Source organism: Aulostomus chinensis, chromosome 8 (genome assembly GCF_037954235.1).
Source record: "Aulostomus chinensis isolate RoL2024-O1b breed Wild chromosome 8, RoL_Achi_v1.0, whole genome shotgun sequence".
Taxonomy (NCBI): Eukaryota; Metazoa; Chordata; class Actinopteri; order Syngnathiformes; family Aulostomidae; genus Aulostomus; species Aulostomus chinensis.
This window is the reverse complement of record NC_141327.1, coordinates 23,610,101-23,630,520: the sequence shown is the minus strand read 5'-3', so window position 1 is coordinate 23,630,520 and position 20,420 is coordinate 23,610,101. Positions and strand designations below refer to the sequence as shown.

Below are 20,420 nucleotides of genomic sequence, written 5' to 3'. Positions count from 1 at the left end.
ACAAGAGGCAGTGATCCAAGTGAGGTTTGAGACAGACGGGATGGAAGGATGTGACCACCTTCTAATTTATCTAATCTCCAAGTCCTGTCAGATGTGTTTACAGCGGCCCAAGTTGTTTTTCCTGATGATTTCTGAATGTTTTCCTCAGCCAGATATTCTTGGACATGAGGGCAAAGTAATTTACAAGAGCCTCGGTCTTCCGTATGTGGGTCAAACCATTGGAGGAAACATGTGGCTGCAGATACAGCCGATCACTAACTGCTAAACCCTGGTCAAAATGTCGAACTCAAAGATTTCACTGGATTATTCGTTTGTTTCTAGACGCCTTGTTGGTTGCTTACCATGATGACCGACACCGCAGCTGTAGTGTTGCTGTGCTTTGGCACCGTGTTAAAGTGCGTCTTCAGTTTACCTGTCACCTCCACCTTCATGTTGTTCTCCATGACGGCGTCATCCTACATATATGCAGAAATACATACAGCAAGTGTGGCTGTCAACAGTCAACACCATCCTGATGCGCAAGTCGTCACAATAAAGAGTGATGTGCAGTAACGAGGGGAGATTCCGGCTCTTTTTAGTAGCTAATTTAGCAATCCGGCTATTTCAGAACCTCATGGTGCTTTTTAAAGTTAATTTATTCCCAAGAAGTGTGCCAAAGAGTTTGGCTCTCAAAAAGGAGTTGGCTTTTTTATTCATTTAAAAGAGCCGACTCAAACAACCGACTCGTTACCCTGACGCGCAATTAAAAACAGTCGTGTGAGCTACCGTGACCCAGTGATGCGAGAGGACGTCTTCAGCTGTGTATCGATCCTCGGCGTTGACCTGCAGCATTTTCCCGATCAGCTCCTGAAACACAAAACACAACACAGCTTTTACACCGAAGCCGTTTACACTGTATTTCTAAGGTCCTGTCATCCTGAAACCAGGCCAGGAAGTAGCATCATCATCATCATCATCATCATCAATCAGTACTACTGCTACTACAAGGTATCTCATAGTCAAGTCCGAGTTGATCCGGGTCGGTCTGGTCCTGGAGGTCCGTGTGAGAGCCTGTTGAGGCGAGCCATTAGGAATCAAGGATCCAACCAGAGTGCGGAGGACTCGGCGTAGTGAGCAGGCGGAGGGATCCGATTTGTCGACTCATTGGCACAAACGACTTGGACTGGACCGGGTTTTGATAGAATTGACTTTTAGCAGAACCAGCTTGTAAATACAGGACCACTGTTGTGTTATTACTCCCAAACAGTTGAACACAACTGATGCTGTGTGACAGAAGAGTGATGGAGTGGAGTTCATCTGGTATCCATGTTTAATAATCTAATAGTTGCATTTACAGTGTATCTAGATATTGGAATGGGTTGCTATTTTGCATTGGCAGTTATGATGAGTTGAATAAAGTTGAGGAATTTTTCATCTTTGCCTTCTCTTGATCCTCTTTCAAACCAGTCGTATGTATTCGGCCGCTTGAAAGTTCTCCTTTATTGTTACGTATTTATCATTTACTGCACAAATGTTCTTGTTTATTTACCTGATTGTTTACTTATCATTCAGTCTTCTGCCTCTACAACCTATCACGCCTTTTTTCTTGTATAAAATAGTGATGAAATCAGCTTGAGGTACTTGATGTCGTTTATACGTGGGCTTAGCCAAACTTGCTGCATCATGATACACACTAACAAGAGCATCGCCGCGAGTTGAGCTGGTTTAAACCTGCATTGGTGTAAAAACGCGGGTTCACACAGTCATTTAGGCTTCACCTTAATTGCTTTGACGTAACTTGGGACTTACATGTGCGCAGCTTTGGCGCTGTGAGTCATTTCATGCTGTTGTTAGTGTGTAACTGTGGCAGGGCCGTGGCTTTAATTAGCACCTTTCGTGCTGTGCGTGGGCTGTCGTCGCTCGACGTTCATTTCGGTGGTTACCAGCTTTTCTGTGACCTTAAGCGGAAAAAAGCCGTTCAATGAGCAGCAGATTTATGTGTTTTGCTGCTGCTGCATTCATCTCAGGGTGATGTGGAGGATTAGAGAGCGAGTCAGAGGCGCTAACCTTGGCCGAGTCAGTGATGTTGTCCCAGTAGGGACTCGGGTAGTCCAGCCGCCCTGAAAGGATCTGGTCAAACAGGTCCTCTTGGAGGTTGCTATCACTGCCACACACACACACACACACAGGATGTAATCATGTGTAATTTTTCCCACATATGTCCCTTTATCTTGAAAATACTACATTTTCCTTGCATTGTAATTAATAAATCACATTGTATTGTTTGGGTACAGCAGTTGCTGCGATGTTATGTTATAGTTTAATTCTGTGAACTCCGATAAACCCTTGACAATAACTAGCTAACTATCGCTCACCAAAACTCCCTTTACCTGCAAAAAATGTCATGCAAAATAACTTTTTTACTCGTACTAGTTTAATATTACTCATGCAGTATTTTACTGTAACGTGGTTTGAAACACAAGTGTTACTGAGGGTGAGAACCTTCGAAACGGAGGGAAGCCACACAGAAGGATGTAGGTGATGACACCTGCAGCCCAGATATCCACCTTCAGACCGTAACTGTGGAAATGGAGGAGATGTTAAGGAGTGCACGCACGCACGCACGCACACACACACACACACACACACACACACACACACACACACTAACACACAGAGTTCCATTCAGACTTAAATAATTTTGTGCACATTGAAAAATCTCAAGGGGCGACAAAATCCTCCATATATTTATTTGCCTGAAGCTCAATTACTTATCAATAAGTTCAGGCTTTAGTTGAATGGCGCTTTTCGCATGGATACAATGTAACACAAAGTTCTTTACACAATAAAAACAGACAAAGCGAAAACAGGAACTGAGGACGTTATATCCTCAATGAAGAAAACGTTAGCGGACGGAAAGAAGAATTAAAAATGTACTGATCAAAATGGCACAAAGGAAATGCATTCAAGTGATTTAAATATTAAAAGGACACAAACCGTACAATTAGTCTCCAAGGTTTTAAAAAGAAAAGGAAGCATAATAATTAGGAAAGTGGGGAGATATACTGAGGCTGTTAAAACCAGAAATAAACAGTAACATATTTGAACAAATAGCCATCCAGAGAATTTATTCAGGAATTGAAATCAAAACAAGCTAATCGCAATCTAAAATTAAGCACATAAATACATAACTAAGAAAAAAATGAACATAATTTCATAAAATTCTACATTAAAAGACGAACCGTATTAGGTTAAAACACTGCTAATAAAAGTGGTTTCTAATTGCAATATTAACAAATACGTATAAGCCAGAGATGAATCACTGGAGTCAAGCATCTCACCCTGATTCAGCGATGATTTCTGGTGCCACATATGTGGGCGTTCCACACACAGTATACAAGGGTCCATCGACCACTGTGGCCAGGCCAAAGTCCCCCAGCTTCAGTGACTTGGTACCATCTGGATACTCAAACACCTGGAAAGGACAAAAGCATCAGATTTAAAGCTACTGAGCTGCAGGATGTGCAGCAGCGAGCACGTGAATAAACGTACCAGCAGGTTCTCTGGTTTAATGTCTCTGTGGACGATGTTCATGCTGTGCAGGTACTTGAGAGCTCCGGACAGGTTGTACACCATGACGCTGGCATTTCTCTCCGTGTACTTAGACGAGGAAGTGATGGCGTCGAATAAATCTCCACCCTGCAACGTCACATGGGGACATTTAACCCCGCATAAAAATAAGAACTGCTCCTCCCTTGAAAATAGGAATCCACAGCACCTTGATGAGCTCCATGACAAGGTAGAGTTCAGGGGGAGTGTCCACCTCTTCGATCAGCATGATGATGTTTGGGTGCTTCACCTTCCGCAGCACCGCGACCTCGTTCTCAATGAGGTGTTCCTGGACACACACACACACACACACATTCAGATTTTATATATATATATATATATATATATATATGAATTAAAAAAGGGCCAGAGACCTTTCCACTGCACTTGGCTTTGTCGATGATCTTCAGTGCAAACTCCTTCCCTGTGGACCTGAGAAGAAATGCAATTAGAGGCAGCAATAAAAAAGGATGCACAGATGCTGCGGCAACGTGTGTACTTCATATCAAGTGCTCACTAGAGAGACTCGGTTACAGAGGAGCACCGCCGCTATATTACTGAGAAGGAATGTTAGCTTTATTAGCCACTGAGATTAGATTACAACCACAGCAGATAAACCAGACTCTATAAGACCATACAACAACCCTTTTAACTGCCTCTCCTCCCTGGGGCGTGTCTGTTTGTTAGTAGATTATCTCAGGAAAAAAAACAGATGGCTCGTTTATGGAATTTAAGCTATATTACACAGCAGGTGGCAATCTGAATGAACATGTCCTGCATTCTGAGGACTATTGGGACAGTCCAACTCTGAGCAATTTTTCTGGACACGTCATGGACTGACACTGATCAGACTCCTGAGTCCACGTGAAATGCTTTTGAGGTAAACGCCTCAGTTCTAGAAATCATCTGGAGATGGATCTGTTTTAAGGCGGCTGATCAGAAAGACTTATTTTTAGCTGCTGAAGAAGAATGAGCAGATTTCAGTCTCTATATCCACGTAGCCTCCTGGAGCTACGCACTGAACGCTCCCAAGTTTTGCTGAGTGAAATTTATTTTTTGACCTTAAGACTCAAACCTTCGCAGTGATGAGCGAGTCAATACCCAATAAGGAAAAATCTGACAGAGAAAAAAGCGTTCATCCCACCAGCAGACTTCTAGAGTTGAGGAATCTGTCTATCCTTACTAAAACGTGTTGACTCTTCTAAATTGTGCCCTGTACCTACAGTCTTGCCCCGGTAACTTAAAGTCAGGATATACCGGCCTCTCTTTCTCTCTCCTGTGTCTTTATGGAAGTATTAAACTGCTGCAGCTCTTCTTTAAACCCAGGCTGGGAAAGTGCATCAGATTATAGGAGACACTCTTGACAGTCGTTTTCTCCTCATCCCTCCTGTCTGTCTGAGCAGTGCCGTGACTCAGAGATTAAAAGGCTAATGAAGTGAATTCACCTCTGGGTTTAATCCAGGGGATATTTCTGTCGCTACAATGCCTGTCAGAAGGACTTAAAAACCCTGATGAAGCAGCAGTGCAGGTGATGGCCTGACTGTGCCATACACACTTCCTGTCTAGCTACGATATGTGTGGCCCACCTCTCGATACACTCTTTGACCACGGCGAAGTTGCCGTCTCCGATGACCTTGCCAATTTTGTATTTTTCCAAGATGGATGAGGCTGGAGGGTAGCGGTTGCCGTTCACTGCGGTTGAGAGGCGAGAGTTAAAGGACAAAGAGAAACTTCAGAGTTCAATAGAAACCAAAAAAACTCAAAAACAATAACACACAGGCACCAAGATTGCACTATTATCTGCACTGGCCCCCCATCCGGGGCCCCCCACCCCACCTCGGGGCAGTAATAAGTGAACTGAGCTGCAGTATTATGTCTCTCTAAACACACAGCCCTGAAATCAATGTCCCACTTATTGTCCACATGAGGCTAACGCTAGGCTACTTCTGTCGACTAAGCAACTTCTGTAATCTTCTGGGATGAGATGAGAAATCTTCAGTGTCAATTCGACATGCTGGAGGGTGAGAGAGAGAGAGGAGTAGGAAGAGGAGAGGAGAGGAGAGGAAAAGGAAGAGGAGGAGGTAGATGTACCCTCTGGACTGAGTCGGTTGGTTTGCTCCTGGCTGTTACTCAATGAGCCGTTGACATTTGAAGAGGAGATGTGATGTGACGGGGGGATCTGCAGGAGGCCAAAAGGGAACAAAAATAGAGATGAGTGCTCGGGCCTGAAACAAAACCTTCGGACGAATCGCCATGGCAACCCTGGCCTATCACAGCACAGACACATAACATGTCCAATCGGTTTTATGATTTTCCAACTACCTGCTTTAGGACTGCAGAAGAAAATTAGCAATTGTGGTATATAACAGTCTAATTTAAACGGACACATAATGCTATGTCAATTTATGTGCATCGTTCTAATTCAATACATAAATAAATGAACGTATTGTATATGTTTAAAACAGAAATAGAAGAGCGGGGTCACTTTTTAGAGGCAATAGCTGATGATATTTTGTTTCCTATAAATATTTCTGATTTCTGATGACATGAAAACATAAATTTAGTAAACTAAAAATTTGCTATGCTCAGTTATTTTCAATTCATAAAAATAAAACCAGTGTGCGTCAGTACATATTAAGTATTAGAAAAGGTATGAATTACTCTGTTATATCCAAAAACCTGTTCTGTGAAGTCAAAGTAACCCTGACCTTTAAAATGTAATCAGTTCATTCTCAAGTATAAACATTAGTTGAAATATGAGATGAACACCATGACATCGCTGACAAGTTAAAAATCTGAAAATTTGCTGAAAAACGTTGTTCGAAAAATCCTACATAGCAGGTTTGTTGACTCTGTCAGGCCTGCACACGGATCCTAAAATGCTGTCATTATTGCAATAGTCAGCTAGGTCAGAAATAAGCTTTGCCCCTCAAACAGCAACAAGGTGCCAGAAGCTACTAAAGCTAATCTCTTCATCTACTCATCAGAAGCCATTACAGCTTCAAATTAAAGATGGAATAGCAACGACTGGCTTTTTATGCATTAGTACAAGCAGGAAACACGTTGATACTCAATGATCAGTGGAATAAAAACGACACAGAGAGTGAGTGAGATTCAAGAGTGAAACTCTGAAAATTAGTAGACATAATGTCTCTGCAGGTTTAGTGTACTAGAAAACCTCTGTAACTGTCGAAGTGAGAAAAAGTGCATTGTCATTGCCTTGTCCTTAGTTTACTCACTTCAGCCTCTTTTTCCACAAAATTATAACATCACTAAATCAGACAAATCTAATATCCTTCCAAATTAATGTGGATGGATCAGTCTGGCTGGGCTTAGAGGAGGTGTGTGGCTCTCAGGAGGCCGTTTGCCAGCTGCTGGCAGCATTTAGAAACTCTGTAGTCTGGGACCAACATGCGGCTTATGAAAGTCAATAAATCAGATTAATATCTCAAAACTCCTGCAGAAATAGTAGCTGGTGAGAGCCGCAAAAGGAGCTGCACATACACGCCTTTCACTCACAGATGACTTGACGTAGATTTATTTCGCCAATTTGTGGTAAGTAGGTCACTACATCAGCTTTTTCTCCTCCTTTAAAATCTAGTTCAAGCATGTCATGAGAGGAAGAAGACAGTAACTCAGGTTTAAAACATACTAATGATGCACATTTTAGTGAGATGCACATGGGAGCTAATAACTGGTATTGTTAACATTGATTAACAGTATGCATGTTGTACTCAGCATCTGCCGCTCATGGGCGTCTGGATCTTTTACATTTATTCTGCGTGCTTCTCTAGGTTACTTAGTTCTGCTACGGAACCTCAGTTGAGCTCCTCCTCCAATCATTGGTCACTCCTTCCTGCACCCGCTCAGCTCTGTTTGTCTCAAGGGGCGCTCACGAGGATCAAGTGCCTATGTGAACTGCAATTTTTGGGGAATCAAAAGTAATAAAAGATTGTGCATATCCACCGCATGCGCAAACACGGACAACTCATTCGCTTCGCCCTCCAGGAACTGACAAATAGTTTCCAGTGAATATTTAATACTGGTGTGGAGTATTTCTGCTTGAAATGCCCAAATGTTCTGATCTTTCAAATGTCTGCTCTCTGTTGATATGTGGTGTTAACAAAAACAGCAGGGACTAACCTTGATGTGAACCTTTAATTCCATTCAAACTTGGAATGACAGTGAATGTTACCTTGAAATTTGGGGTGGCTCGGGGGCTGGTGGGTGACGGAGTGGACGACTTGGTGGACTTAGGGGTTGAAACCTGGCTGACACCATTGACTGTGTGAACGGAGCAGGAGAAAGAGTTTGAATTCATGTAATTACCTGTCTGATACCTAAAGTACCACATTACATAAGTATTTTCCAGATCCGGGGGGTGCTGAGAGCCTCACCTGGTGATTTGATTGGAGACGGACTGGTAGAGTAGTGAACAGCACGCTTAGCTGAAATATGAAAATAAAAAGAAGCAAAGATGAGGGAGTGATTTAGGAGGAGAGTGCTTACTGTAATCATTTGAAAACTTTTCATTAGGCTGAAATGCAAAGCTAAGCCTGAGCAGTCAGAACCACTCCAAACAGCCTGACAAACTTTTAAAACCCTCTCCTTAAAACACGATGACTGGGGAACTTATTCAGCAAAATGTCACCTTCACTCAGTGCACCACACAAATTTGCTTAGTCACTCTGTCTGGGCGGTAGTGGGGGTCCAGGAGGACACTCCCGAACAAAGGACTATTACTCAGCCAGTCAAACAAAAATATTCTTCGTCCTGTGGTAACTTTTCTGACATAGAAAGCATTTGTTTCACACATAATTTGCAGGATCTGACTCTTAGCTGATCTCCTTCCAATGCCTTTTTTTTGCCTATTCATGCCTGAGCTACTTATTTGACAGGATCAGGCTGATTAATGCGCCGTACCTGAACCTGGGGACTTGCTGCGTCGTGAGGGTCCAGGGCTCTTAGTGGTCCGGTTGGGAGTAGCAGAGCGACTGTATGATGACTTCAGAACTCTGCATTCTGGAAAGACCAGACACTATATTAACCCCTCATGACTGGCAAAGCTTAGTCACATGATTCCAAACGTGCTGCTGTACTATTAAGGATGCGAGTCCATCCCAGGGCCAACACATAGAGACAGACAACCATTCACACTCACAGTCACACCTACGGTCAATTTAGAGTATCAATCAGCCTCGTCCCCTCTTGATGTCTTTGGACTGCGGGAGGAAGCTGGAGTACCAGAGAGAACCCACACAGGAACAGGGAGAACATGCAGACTCACACAGAAAGATCCTGTGCTGGAGCCGGGGCTCGAACCCGGAACCTTCTTGCTGTGAGGCGACAGTGCTGACCACTGCACCACCGTGCCGCCACCAGTATAAATACCAGAAATAAAATACTGAACACAAGTAGATGTACAAATACTGTCTATCATTGATATCTAAAATAAAATAAAACACACAAATAAATGTTTCAACAGTAAGAGATTGTTGTCAGTAGTAAAAATAACATTCTAAAGAGATTAAAATAAATTTTTATTTAAAAAAACCAACGGTTTACAAAATATTAACAAAATGATTCTCTGACAGATTTTACCTTCAAAAAGAAACTCTGTCACTAAACGCTGACAGAACAGACATTTTTTTCTATTCTGTCTTCCAAAAATACATTTTGTATGAGAAAAAAATAGCAGCTTTTGACTTCACAAAAATAAAACAATAATATAAAGTATCGTCCTTCTTATAACTAGCTGAACGCAGCACACGGGTCAAAAAATCCAAACAGCGCAGAGGATATTTCTTCATCTAATGTGCAACTAGCAGTACTCTTTCCTCTCCTCTGTATCCACGCCGCTACAGAAACTTAGGAACCAGAAGCACTTCTTTCACAGTGTTGCAAAAAAAAGAAAGAAAAGAATGCTGTGTTTTAATGATGGTTGTAGAAAGCCGTAGGTGACTGTGTGATGTTGGTGTGGGTCCATGTTAAACAACAGCAGATGCAGCAGTGAAGCTGGTGGTGAAATCTAAAGGGTAATGAAATGACAAGGACACACAAACACGCCAGCAGACCCAGAGCCCTCGCTGTGTTTCCAACCTCTTTCCAGTGTTTATGAGGTTCATTAATTTGTTTCATCAGCTGATTAAAGGAGATCTATGACACAGCAACACGCACAGCACTTCCTGGCAGACTCACAATCCTTCAGACTGGACATGTTATTGAAAGATGGGCATAAGCTACCTCCTCTGATTGTGCAACTTTGTAACTTGCAACTTTAATCCTCTGGCATGATCAGCTTCAACAGGGGAATGTCTGAACTGGACCTATTTTCAAACAGGAAGGGCAGCTTCCTCTACCTTCAGAGGAGAGCACTGTGTGCCTTTTTTGTTCTTTTAAAGACCTAATTCTTAAAAGTGGAGCAACAAAAGCACCAACTATCTGTGCAACCAAGGAAAGACACATAGACTGGTGTGTGTGTAGGGATAGGCCTCCTGTTGTTAGTTCACCACAGCAAGACCATTGGACATTAAACAGGATGTCAATACCTCTGACTGTTACTAAAATAAAGATCCTGTTCCTTCCCTTGAGGTTCTTCAGTCTTGGCTGAGGTAGCTGCCACAGTGAGTGCATCTGCTGCTTTAAGGAGGTCACATCCTTTTTCAGCAAGACAATGACTATAATGTCATACTACATAAAATACAGGGCATGGAAGCGATGCCACTCACAGGGATGGGTGGAAATTTCAGTCTGACATGAACAATGTGTGCACATTTACATACATGCAAACAAGGATCATGCTGTACTATCAACTGGTAACAGGAAAAGGTCAGAGTGAGCACTAGTGAGAGGGGAATGGAAGAAAAGGAGACACACACACACACACACACACACACACACACACACACACACACACACACACACACACACACGTTAAGTTAGTCTTAGCAGGCCTACCAGTCATAAAGGCTGTGGAAGCCTTACCGCTGTGATCCAACACAAAGTCATCCTGGGCATAGCGGTACTTCTCTGGTCCACATGCTATGAAAACATCATCATCCCCAAAGAAGTCCTGCAGGCAGCTTATCTGGAGGGGAGTGGGAAAGACGAAAAAAATATAGATTCATTAAATGATGACTATATTGATGAAGTAACGGTGCGAGAAGTATTTGTATTCCTGTAAATCTTAAAAGTGTAAATACATGTGAGTAGTGGTTGTAGTTTTAGGGCAAATATTGTATTAATATTGTTATATATTCTTTCAAGACATTAAGTATCTATTAATCCAAACAGCTGCCTTTATCATGCATAATTTTCCCTCCATTGTTTCATCTCAGATGTCAGGTTATGTGTTGTGCACCCCCCGGGAGTGCCGGGGACAACCACATGCTTCCTCTGATACACGCGGATTCACCAGCTGCACCTTTGAACCTGAAGGTGAATGGCGGGGAGTTTTCACCACGTCCCAGTTCTCCCCTTAACAGGCCCCTCACTGACCAGAGAAGGCGCAAGTGCAACAACCAGGAAAAACCCTCATCCAGTTACCCTCATGAATGTGTCTGAAGTGATCAAACCAAGCCAGAGGTAACACGGGGAACCAGTGACCCTTGTGTTGGTGGGCATTTAGGCAATTTAATAGCCCCGAACTTTTCGTGGTACTTTTCTTCAGTCTCATAGATGAAACGATTTTATGCGGATACATTTTCTTGCATTATACATATTGATTACTGGAGAATCGCCGCGTCAGGATTGTTAAGGGCAAACAACACACACCCACGTGATCAAGATGTACACATTTCAGCAGTTTGATGCAGTATTTCGGGGTGAAAAATAAAGTCACTACTTCATTCCATACAGACGACTCACTGTCACAAGCCTGTATGTGATGTGTGTGGTAGGGCAAGAGCCACGCTGGGATACACTGAGCAGAACAAAACAGCAAGGTCACAACACCCTGGCATCCACAATACTGCAGAGTCATGGGAGGAAACGTTGAGCATTAGTGCTGCAGGGCTATTTGTCTTGCCTTTTTGTATGCCGTCTCACTCCTGTGAGACAGCATTATTTTACCCCCCTCTGCAAGTCTCTTCCTCGCTTACACTCCCAGCAGGAGTTACCCATAAACTACAGTGGAAGTGTTGGGGGTATGACATTACAAAAGCATCGTGATGATAATATACAGTAGACAAACCAATAAAACTCTAAAGATCCCTGTTTACTCATTATTATAGTTTCATTGTCTCGTAACAAGTAACCACCAGCAATTCAATGTATAATTATGTTCCGTTTCTTTATAAGAATTATCTCCCCTTCCAGGGACAACTGTTGCAAATTAACATTCTCTATGGTAGCTGTTCTCAGCCTGTATAATGTATACCGGTTCTGTTCCTGTCAAAGAAACCATAAATAAATAATACATTACTTTAGAGAGAAAATGATTAAAAGTCGACTGCAGTCTTGGTTTATGTAAGATGGAACCCTATATAGCAAGAAATAACATAAAAATCATGCACTCAAAGCTAATAGCATGAAATGGTACACTTCCATTCTCCTAAGTAGGTTTGGTCACCTCTCTATAGGCTTTACTTAATGGTTTCACAAATAAATCCCCTTAAATTTCTGTTAATCCCATTGAAAAACGGAGTTAGCAGCACAGCAGGGAACCGAGAGGACAGTTAAGCACTATGATAGACACTGTAAGTGTTGCCACGTCTCAGGAGAGGCAGGTTTTGAACAGTTTCATTCTCCCTGTTTCTTTATCTTTAAAAAAAATACAATTTTGTTGACAGAAGGTTTGAATATGGAGTTTGTGAAAAATTTGCCCAAAATAGACATAATACAGATGCAGGAAATGACTCTTGAGTGTATTTGTTCAGTTCTAAAGTATCTATGACTAAGCGAGCTGGGAGTGACAACGTCGCTAACAAGTGGAGCAGAAGGGCTAACAGTGTGAGCAAGCTGGTGCAATAGAGGAGGAGGCACGAAGCAGCATTTCAAAAGGTATACCAATCGTCTGTCAGAATAATCACAAGCTTTCAGAAGGTTTCTCAGCAAATTTACAGCTTTTTTAAAATCACAAAACCACAGTATAACCATAAAATATTTAGCAAAACAAAGCTGACTGTCAATTTAAGGGAAGGCACTATTGGTGAAAAGGGTAAAGTTCTATAAAACAGTGAATAAAGCCAGTTTTCAACAGTCACACTGCAGGTATTTTAGTGAATGTCCACAATTCTCAGAAATATTGTACAGCAACTTATTACTTCAATTTGTTAACTTAAACTGATGTATGTCCAACATGAACACACACACGATATCTCTCTCTTGCTGTACGCTTTCAGCATCTCATCCCCACATGTTCACCCACACACACGCGAACAGGCATACATACGCGCTGTTAACTCATACGTCGTCACTGGGAGATTGTAGGCTGACACAGTGGGAGAATGAGTGTGTGAAGGGTGGGTATTAGAAGAACTGGCAGTCCAGAAAAGGAAAATAGCGACTGAAGAGAACAAACTACCACCTCAGTGAGAGGAGGCTGTCAGAGGAAACAGAAGAGTGGAGTGGGAGTGAGAAAAATATAGCAAAAGTGCCAAAGTAGGAGTATCAAACACCACACATGTATGCAGGAATTACACATCCATAAATCATAACTTTACATGACACCTCTGCATGTCCAACATTCAGTTCAGACATATAAATACAGATTTAGTTTCCAGAACATTTTCCTTAGTGATCAAAAGCAGCACTTTCTTAACCTCAGTACTTTGAAATGAGGCTTCAGTGAAATTATTGACTGTGCAAAATACAGTACATGTGTGGCAAATTATCAAAGGTTCCACATAGCTGGGGTGGGATGCCATACTCTGGACATCCTCTCACTCTGGAACCTGGCAGCTGAGTGCTACAGCATACTGTCAGGGCACAGGTGTTAGAATCACCATGGCAACAGCCCATAGGGGTAGTCCGACGCATGCGTCAAAAATGGAGCGAGAGTGTAGTGAACGCTACAAAGACGTACATGAGGATTTAATTTATTTAACCTCTGACCTCAGAGTGGATTCTCCGGAAACAACTCTAGCCTGTGTTGTCTCTTCCATCCTGTGGTCTGTTTGGAGACAGAGTGAGACAGCGACATTAGGACTGCTGAGGTGAGCACTGTCCTCTGGCAGGGAAATCACCATGATGACACAAGCAAAGGACATTGGCGGAATGCTGTTTGACCACCACATGGCAGCCTCCGCATTTTCATAGCCCCATTTGAACTACTGTATGGCAGACGCCTAAACAAACACGCTTGACTTTATTTGAAGTGTAATCTGAATATTTCAACCAACGGAAAACTCTGTCCGTCTGTTGCTACAGGAGACGCTTGTCCTTGCAGAGGCAAAGCAAAGTGTTATTGTGCAGAAAAATCACAAAGGTTATATTAGTGACTCATCCTGGTGGAGGGAGAACGTATTCAGATTAACCTTTCAACCCTAGACACACTTCTCTCACTCTGTCTAAGGCTGGTATGGTCGGTGCAGGAAGGAGCAGCTAACAATGGCTCAACAAGCACATGGCACCTCACATCAGAGCCAATTCCTCACTACATCAGAGGAACAAAGGCAGTAATCTGCAACCACTGGACAGAGAAGAAGTAAAGGAGGCCTAAGTGGATTAGCAATCTAACGCCAGATCAGACTTGATCTCATGTGACTGTAACAAAGGTAACATTACGGGCCACATGTAACATGATAGGTCATAACAACAGGGACCACCCCTCCAGAATCGGGTCCCAAGGTGGCGCTGTAGGGATCAGACTTAGTCAAACCAAATCCTGTACTTTTATTCACTTCTAACCTGTAAAATCTGTGTACAAAAACAACAACTAAAAACCTGTTGATTGTAACCCAAATTCTGAACACCAGAAATAATGTTTTAAAAAAGCCGAAAATATACTGTAGAAGAAGGAAGATAAAAACAAAAAGCAACTGTCATCACCCATTGCTGTAGCAATAGCCTTGGGACTAGCCTGTCTGAAGCTAACACTGATGCTGTGCCAATGTGGTGTCACCAACAGCTTCAAAAGGGATTCAACAACATCCAAGTCATGTTGGGTTCAAATATCGATGTTCTGGATGACTGGGTGGAAGCACTGAATACACATAGTCTTCCTTCAGAAGGACCGCGGGTGAACATAAAAGAAAACTGTGGATCAACAACATGCATCACCGCACGGGAAAAGATTTTTTAGGCCAGGATAATTTCTGACAGGGCAAACTAAAAAAAGATATTAAAAGTAAAAGTTATTCCAATTTAATTCAAGGTGATGCGTCTGCTAATTTTCGCACCCAATACTTAAAAAGATACGTCACCGCTGTGAAACCTACAACCTTGAAAATGAAGGCATGTAAATGAAATGACTTCTTTATGTGAAACACAAGAACCAGCTTATTGGGAGGAAGGAGGGGTAACCTATGAATGTCAGGCTGCATTATCCATGTCTCTCCTGCCAGGACAAACAGCCAGCAGGGCTGCGTCACTAGCACTCTTCTGTTAGGGCTTGTCTCAGCCTATCAGAGAAGTCAACTGATCACAGGGTTCTGTATTGGCTGGCTTGAAGTGTCTTGAGGGTAAACTGAAGTTTGCCCTCCAAAACAGTGCACCCACCATCCCCCCTCCCGCCTCATGCATGTCTGACCTTCTCTTACTCTTATCCCCATCTGTGTCCTCAATGTTGCCTGCTGTACTTTCTGCCCGGCAACGCTTGGCAACAGGGGACGAACAGGCCTAAAGTATAAACTTGACTTGTTTGTGTGTCAAAAGGATTTTTATCAGGATAATTAAAAATCCCCAACTGGTTAAGTCAATACTCTGAACTAACCGGAGGCGTGGCTGTGAGTGTGAATGGTTGTCTGTCTGTATGTGTTGGCCCTGCGATGGACTGGTGACCCGTCCAGGGTGAAACCCGCCTCTCGCCCGATAGCTGCTGGGATAGGCGCTAGCCCCTTGTGACCCTTAACAGGATAAGCGGAAGAAAATGGATGGATGGCTATGCCAAATCAAAATATGGGTTAAAAAAGCTACAAAAACAAAAAGGTTATAAATTCTAAAGATTACTCGGGTGCAGTGGTCAGCACTGTGGCCTCACAGCAAGAAGGTTCCGGGTTTGAGTCCCGGCTCGGGCACGGGATCTGTCTGTGTGGAGTTTGCATGTTCTCCTCATGTCTGCGTGGGTTCTCTCTGGGTACTCCAGCTTCTTCCCACCATCCAAAAACATGCAATTGGGGACTAGGCTGATTGGATACTCTAAATTGACCGTAGGTATGAATGTGAGTGTGAATGGTTGTTCGTCTCTCTATGTTGGCCCTGCGATGGACTGGCGACCTGTCCAGGGTGAACCCCGCCTCTCGCCCGTTGACGCTGGGATAGGCTCCAGCCCCCCCGCGACCCTTAATGTGTAGGAATAAGCGGAAGACGATGGACTCTCTACAAGCTGGTCTAAACTGGTCTTATTTAGGACACTAAAACCTGTTGTGGTTTGTTTGTTTTTTCAAAGGGAGAGAAAATATCTGCATTGTATCTTAAATCTGGGTTTACTCGTGAAAAAAAGGCCACAAAAAAGCAGGTGCTGTGTATTTAGGGCACTGGAAAAGACCAGGAATAGATGAAGGAGGCAAACAACAGGCTCCCCCTGAGATGGGTGGCACAATGATCCCTGTAATCATTAGCAACCGTCAGTTCCATTTACCTCCAAACCCCTCATTGCTGCTTATCACAGTGAGACAAATGAGCAGGGAGGTTACAGCAAGAGAAAGTGGGTGGATTCCTGAGAACAAACAGGAAAAAAAAAATACAGATCAAGATGGTTTCTTCCTGCCTTGGGGAAGGTCAACCAACACTCCGGCAGTCGCAAAGAAAATAACCTTTCATGGCGAACTAGTTGTGTATTCTTTTCACAAGCCTCTCTTTTAACGAACTGTTACTTGAGAACAAGCTTGATGCCAATTAAGTGTGCAGGGTTGATGTTTAATCTTGCACCAACCACGTTATTAACTCTGAACTCACAGACTATTTAATTCCTCTAGATTACAGTGGGAAGTCTTTGGAATGTGTAAGAGCCAAGATCGGACGGTGGCAAAAAAATGAGCGATAAGAACTCTTAGGTTTATCATTAACACGACACAGTGGATTCACGACATTAGCGCTTAGCTTCTGAATAGTTTTTAAATCAGCTATTCAAATGGCCTGTCATAATAGAATACTCTCAATGTGCCCAAGAGTGAACATAATCCACTCACAAAGAACAACAAAACACTTATCAAACAGGCAGATTAGCAGGTTTAGTTTAAGAGACTACTGACAGACTTGACAACTTTCCAGCCGTGCATTTCTCCTTTATGTCTCCAAACATTCAATTTTTTTGCAACACCTATTGAGGTGACGCCTCTTCAGCTGTGAGCTGTTCTGCTTCCAGGTTTAATACTGCAGTGTAACCTACAGAGCATGTGCAGAATGTCTGAACCAAACTGGGGTTGAACACACACTTGAGTGCATCCATCCACAACCAGAAGTTAGTCCAACTTTGCAAATGAACTTGTTTGCATTTGTTTTGAAAGTCAAGTTTTATTTGGACTAATGCAACAAATTAAGTTTAGCCAGACTAACACAATAAACTGACTTTTTCTAGCATCATGCAAATGTGCTGACTTTGGGCAAAAGCACTTTAGAACAACAGCATGTGCTCAAGTTTAATCTGCACAACTACATTTGTGGAGCAATTTAAGGAAACTGTGCGACCATGTAGTGAACTCATCGGCCAGCGGCTGGTTGGCCTATCAATCCTTGCACAGCTGTCTGTGAAATCCCATTACAGTACACAACCTCAGGCTGAGTGTCCACGGAGCTTTTTCACCTCAAATGGAGTCATGCTAAATGATCAGAGATGCACACTTCAAAACACACACACGCACACAAACACACGCACACTCACACACACACACACACACACACACACACATACAGATTCTATACAGAGCCTCAGTAGAATAACTTGATCACAACCTCCAGAAATGCTGATGATATTCACAAGAGATGAATAAAATGTCTTCAAGTAAAGATAAATAATATGACTGGTCCTACAGGCTACAGGGCAGTTTTAGAAAAAGGTCTCCGTGAACTGCATTAATATCTCTTGTGGTGCATCGAGCCTCTTTCAGATCAAACAAATAAAATATACAAATTAAAACTTTCCTCTGACAAGATAAAGTGAAGGAATTACATAAACACAACAATAGAATGCCTTGCGTATCTGCTTTCTGCAAAAATTATTCATCACATCAATCTTTCAGACTTACGGAGACAATCGGAATTTCCCTGCATGATTAAACTCAAGGAGTAGCACAATAGTCTCTGAGGTGGGTCGGGGGGGGGGGCGGTCTGGCTCACCATTTCATGATGTCGATTGCAAGAGTGAAAAGCTTGTTGAAAAGAATGGTTGAGTGCAGGCTTGAATGCACAAGACAAAACAAGTGGCTGACATCACTCAGTGGCACACAATAGTTGCCCTCTCGGTCTTTGGCCTCCACACGGTCTGCACAGCTGACAGCCTCGTGGCCCATGACACCCCTCTCGGCCCTCTGTCACCTGACGGCATTTTATTTTCCTGTTGGTCGATGTGGGACATAGTGCCAACATTTGTGAAACACTGATGGAATATGCACTTGTGCTCTATAAATAAAACGAAATACTGGCTACAGAGACTTAGGGGTGAACATTGACAGCCCTGAATTTGAGGTTTTTAACTGTGAAAACCCATCTTTTTATCATCAAAAATTCTAACCTTACTCGTCTTGCACCAGTTTATGGGATATATGCACCCTCTATCTTTGTGCAGCATTTCAAAAAAATAATTTTGGGACTTTCAGAAGTCAGTTCAAATTTGAATGTGGAACTGAAAGTACATACAGTATGTATATATAATATATATTAAAAAACCATTAATAACCATCAGCTAATTGCTGAACACAACCAAGAGTGCTCCCAGTTGGATGGTGTCACTGCACTGCTGTCAGATGTTGTTTTATGCTGATGACATTCAGAACAATAGGTGGGCATGCAAAATTCATGGCTGTTGACCTAAATGGCAGCATTTAATCCAGACTTGGCCCTGAAAACGGCTCATGCCTGACAATCAGAGGGAGCCCTTGTGTGGCCTTGCCTCTAGCTAGGGAGGGACAGTCTTACTAATCTGTCTGTAACTGCCAGCATGTCTCATTGTGCTGCCAGGGCTGGTATGCAAATGTCAAGATATCATTCACGTCAGTATTATCCAAGAGGCTGAAACGTTTAGGAGTGTAGAGTAAAACCCTTTAACTGGAAAATATCAGAGCTGCGCATCTCTGCTCACACATGTACAATAAGACGTGGTCTGGTTGAGAGTATCGGGGGCAGGAGGCCATCATAATTAACGTGTCATGTGAGATGATGCCATAGTTGATCAGTGTCACACTAGCCAGCATCCACCTCCCTCTCAGAGCATAGGTCTATTCACAAATCTGCTGCTGGGAGGAATTCTCAGTACAGCATGTGGGCAACTTTTAACCTGAATAAAGATGCGGGATTGAACTTGTGACCCCATTTTCTTTAATGAACAAGGTCTTTATGCCCTCTAACAATAGGAGGTATGTTCCTGTAGTGCTGGGAAGTACAAATACACATGCCACATTCAATTAATGGCAATTATGTGTGTATGTGTACAAGAATACGTGGTAGCTTCTACTGAAAACAAAAACAGCTTTGATGGCACTGTAACTGACATGAGAGAGTTTTCGCTTTAATCCATTTGAAGTTTTCCCTTCATCTGCAGGTTCCACAGGTACGGATTAGTTTGGTGGAGGGCAGGAGCATTGACAGACGGTGTGTGTGTGTGTGTGTGTGTGTGTGTGTGTGTGTGTGTGTGTGTGTGTGTGTGTTTATAAACCATCTGCCAGGGAGAGAAAAAGGGGTCCTGGATTTTGTAGGTTTTCAACTAGACACAGTATCCCTTTAATACAGGTTTCTCTGACTGAAGATTCTGTTAGCATCTATGCAGGTGAGGTGAGTGAAATATTTCTCTCACACACACACACATATGTATGTGTGTATATATATATATATATATATATATATATGTATATATGTGTGTGTGTGTGTATATATATATATATATATATATATATATATATATATAGCCAATTTCCCCGCTGAGGGATGAATAAGGTTTATCTTATCTTATCTTATATATGTATTATTCTCATATTAGTGAACTGACACAGGGCTGACTTCCATCCATCCATCCATTTTCTTCTGCTTATCCTTTTAAGGGTCGCGGGGGGGCTGGAGCCTATCCCAGCAACTTTCAGCCATGAGGCAGGGTTCACCCTGGACGGGTCGCCAGTAGGACTGACTTTATAATTATAATTAAATAAAGTTAGAGAAGAAAATGTTCAGCTATTGAAGTGTATGCCTTCTATACGTGTAATCGCTTAGCTGCAGAAAATAAAAACAACAGCACATTTTCAGGAGGAGGTTTTGACCCGGACCTCATTTTTTAAGCACACTGCATGTATACAAAAGCAATAACGCTAGCTAGAAAAAAATAAAATAATGAGCACGATAATTAAACCATACATTCAGACATACACTATGTATTTAGGTCTTCTGCTTGTCTTGGAAGAGTCTAAAACTAAACTACTACACAATAATGTGTAGAAAAAAGAGAAAGACAATTCACCAGAGCAGACAGTCCAATTATCTCTGCATAGTCCCATTTCCTCTCCCGTCCCTCAGCTCGCTGTGTTTAC

At 42.5% G+C, this 20,420-nt stretch overlaps 1 protein-coding gene across 4 annotated transcripts in view; it reads right to left on the bottom strand.

Moving 5' to 3' along the window:
- The window catches only part of dclk2a (doublecortin-like kinase 2a), a 38,785-nt gene that overhangs the window by 6,381 nt on the left and 11,984 nt on the right, over nt 1-20,420 (bottom strand). For 3 of the 4 annotated variants that reach the window (XR_015117623.1, XM_086211791.1, XM_086211793.1), the window contains exons 3-16: nt 10,546-10,675; nt 8,512-8,610; nt 7,986-8,036; nt 7,784-7,872; nt 5,680-5,767; nt 5,175-5,280; nt 3,963-4,020; nt 3,758-3,877; nt 3,532-3,678; nt 3,321-3,454; nt 2,482-2,559; nt 2,047-2,143; nt 766-846; nt 342-455 (exon numbers count right to left, since the gene is read on the bottom strand). Coding sequence is in view for 3 of the 4 variants with exons in the window: in XM_086211791.1 (XP_086067917.1) it covers nt 342-455; nt 766-846; nt 2,047-2,143; nt 2,482-2,559; nt 3,321-3,454; nt 3,532-3,678; nt 3,758-3,877; nt 3,963-4,020; nt 5,175-5,280; nt 5,680-5,767; nt 7,784-7,872; nt 7,986-8,036; nt 8,512-8,610; nt 10,546-10,675 (1,392 nt within the window). In the remaining variant the exon portion in view is untranslated. The remainder of the gene's footprint in view (nt 1-341; nt 456-765; nt 847-2,046; nt 2,144-2,481; nt 2,560-3,320; nt 3,455-3,531; nt 3,679-3,757; nt 3,878-3,962; nt 4,021-5,174; nt 5,281-5,679; nt 5,768-7,783; nt 7,873-7,985; nt 8,037-8,511; nt 8,611-10,545; nt 10,676-20,420) is intronic. The other variant, XM_086211792.1, reaches the window with a different exon arrangement.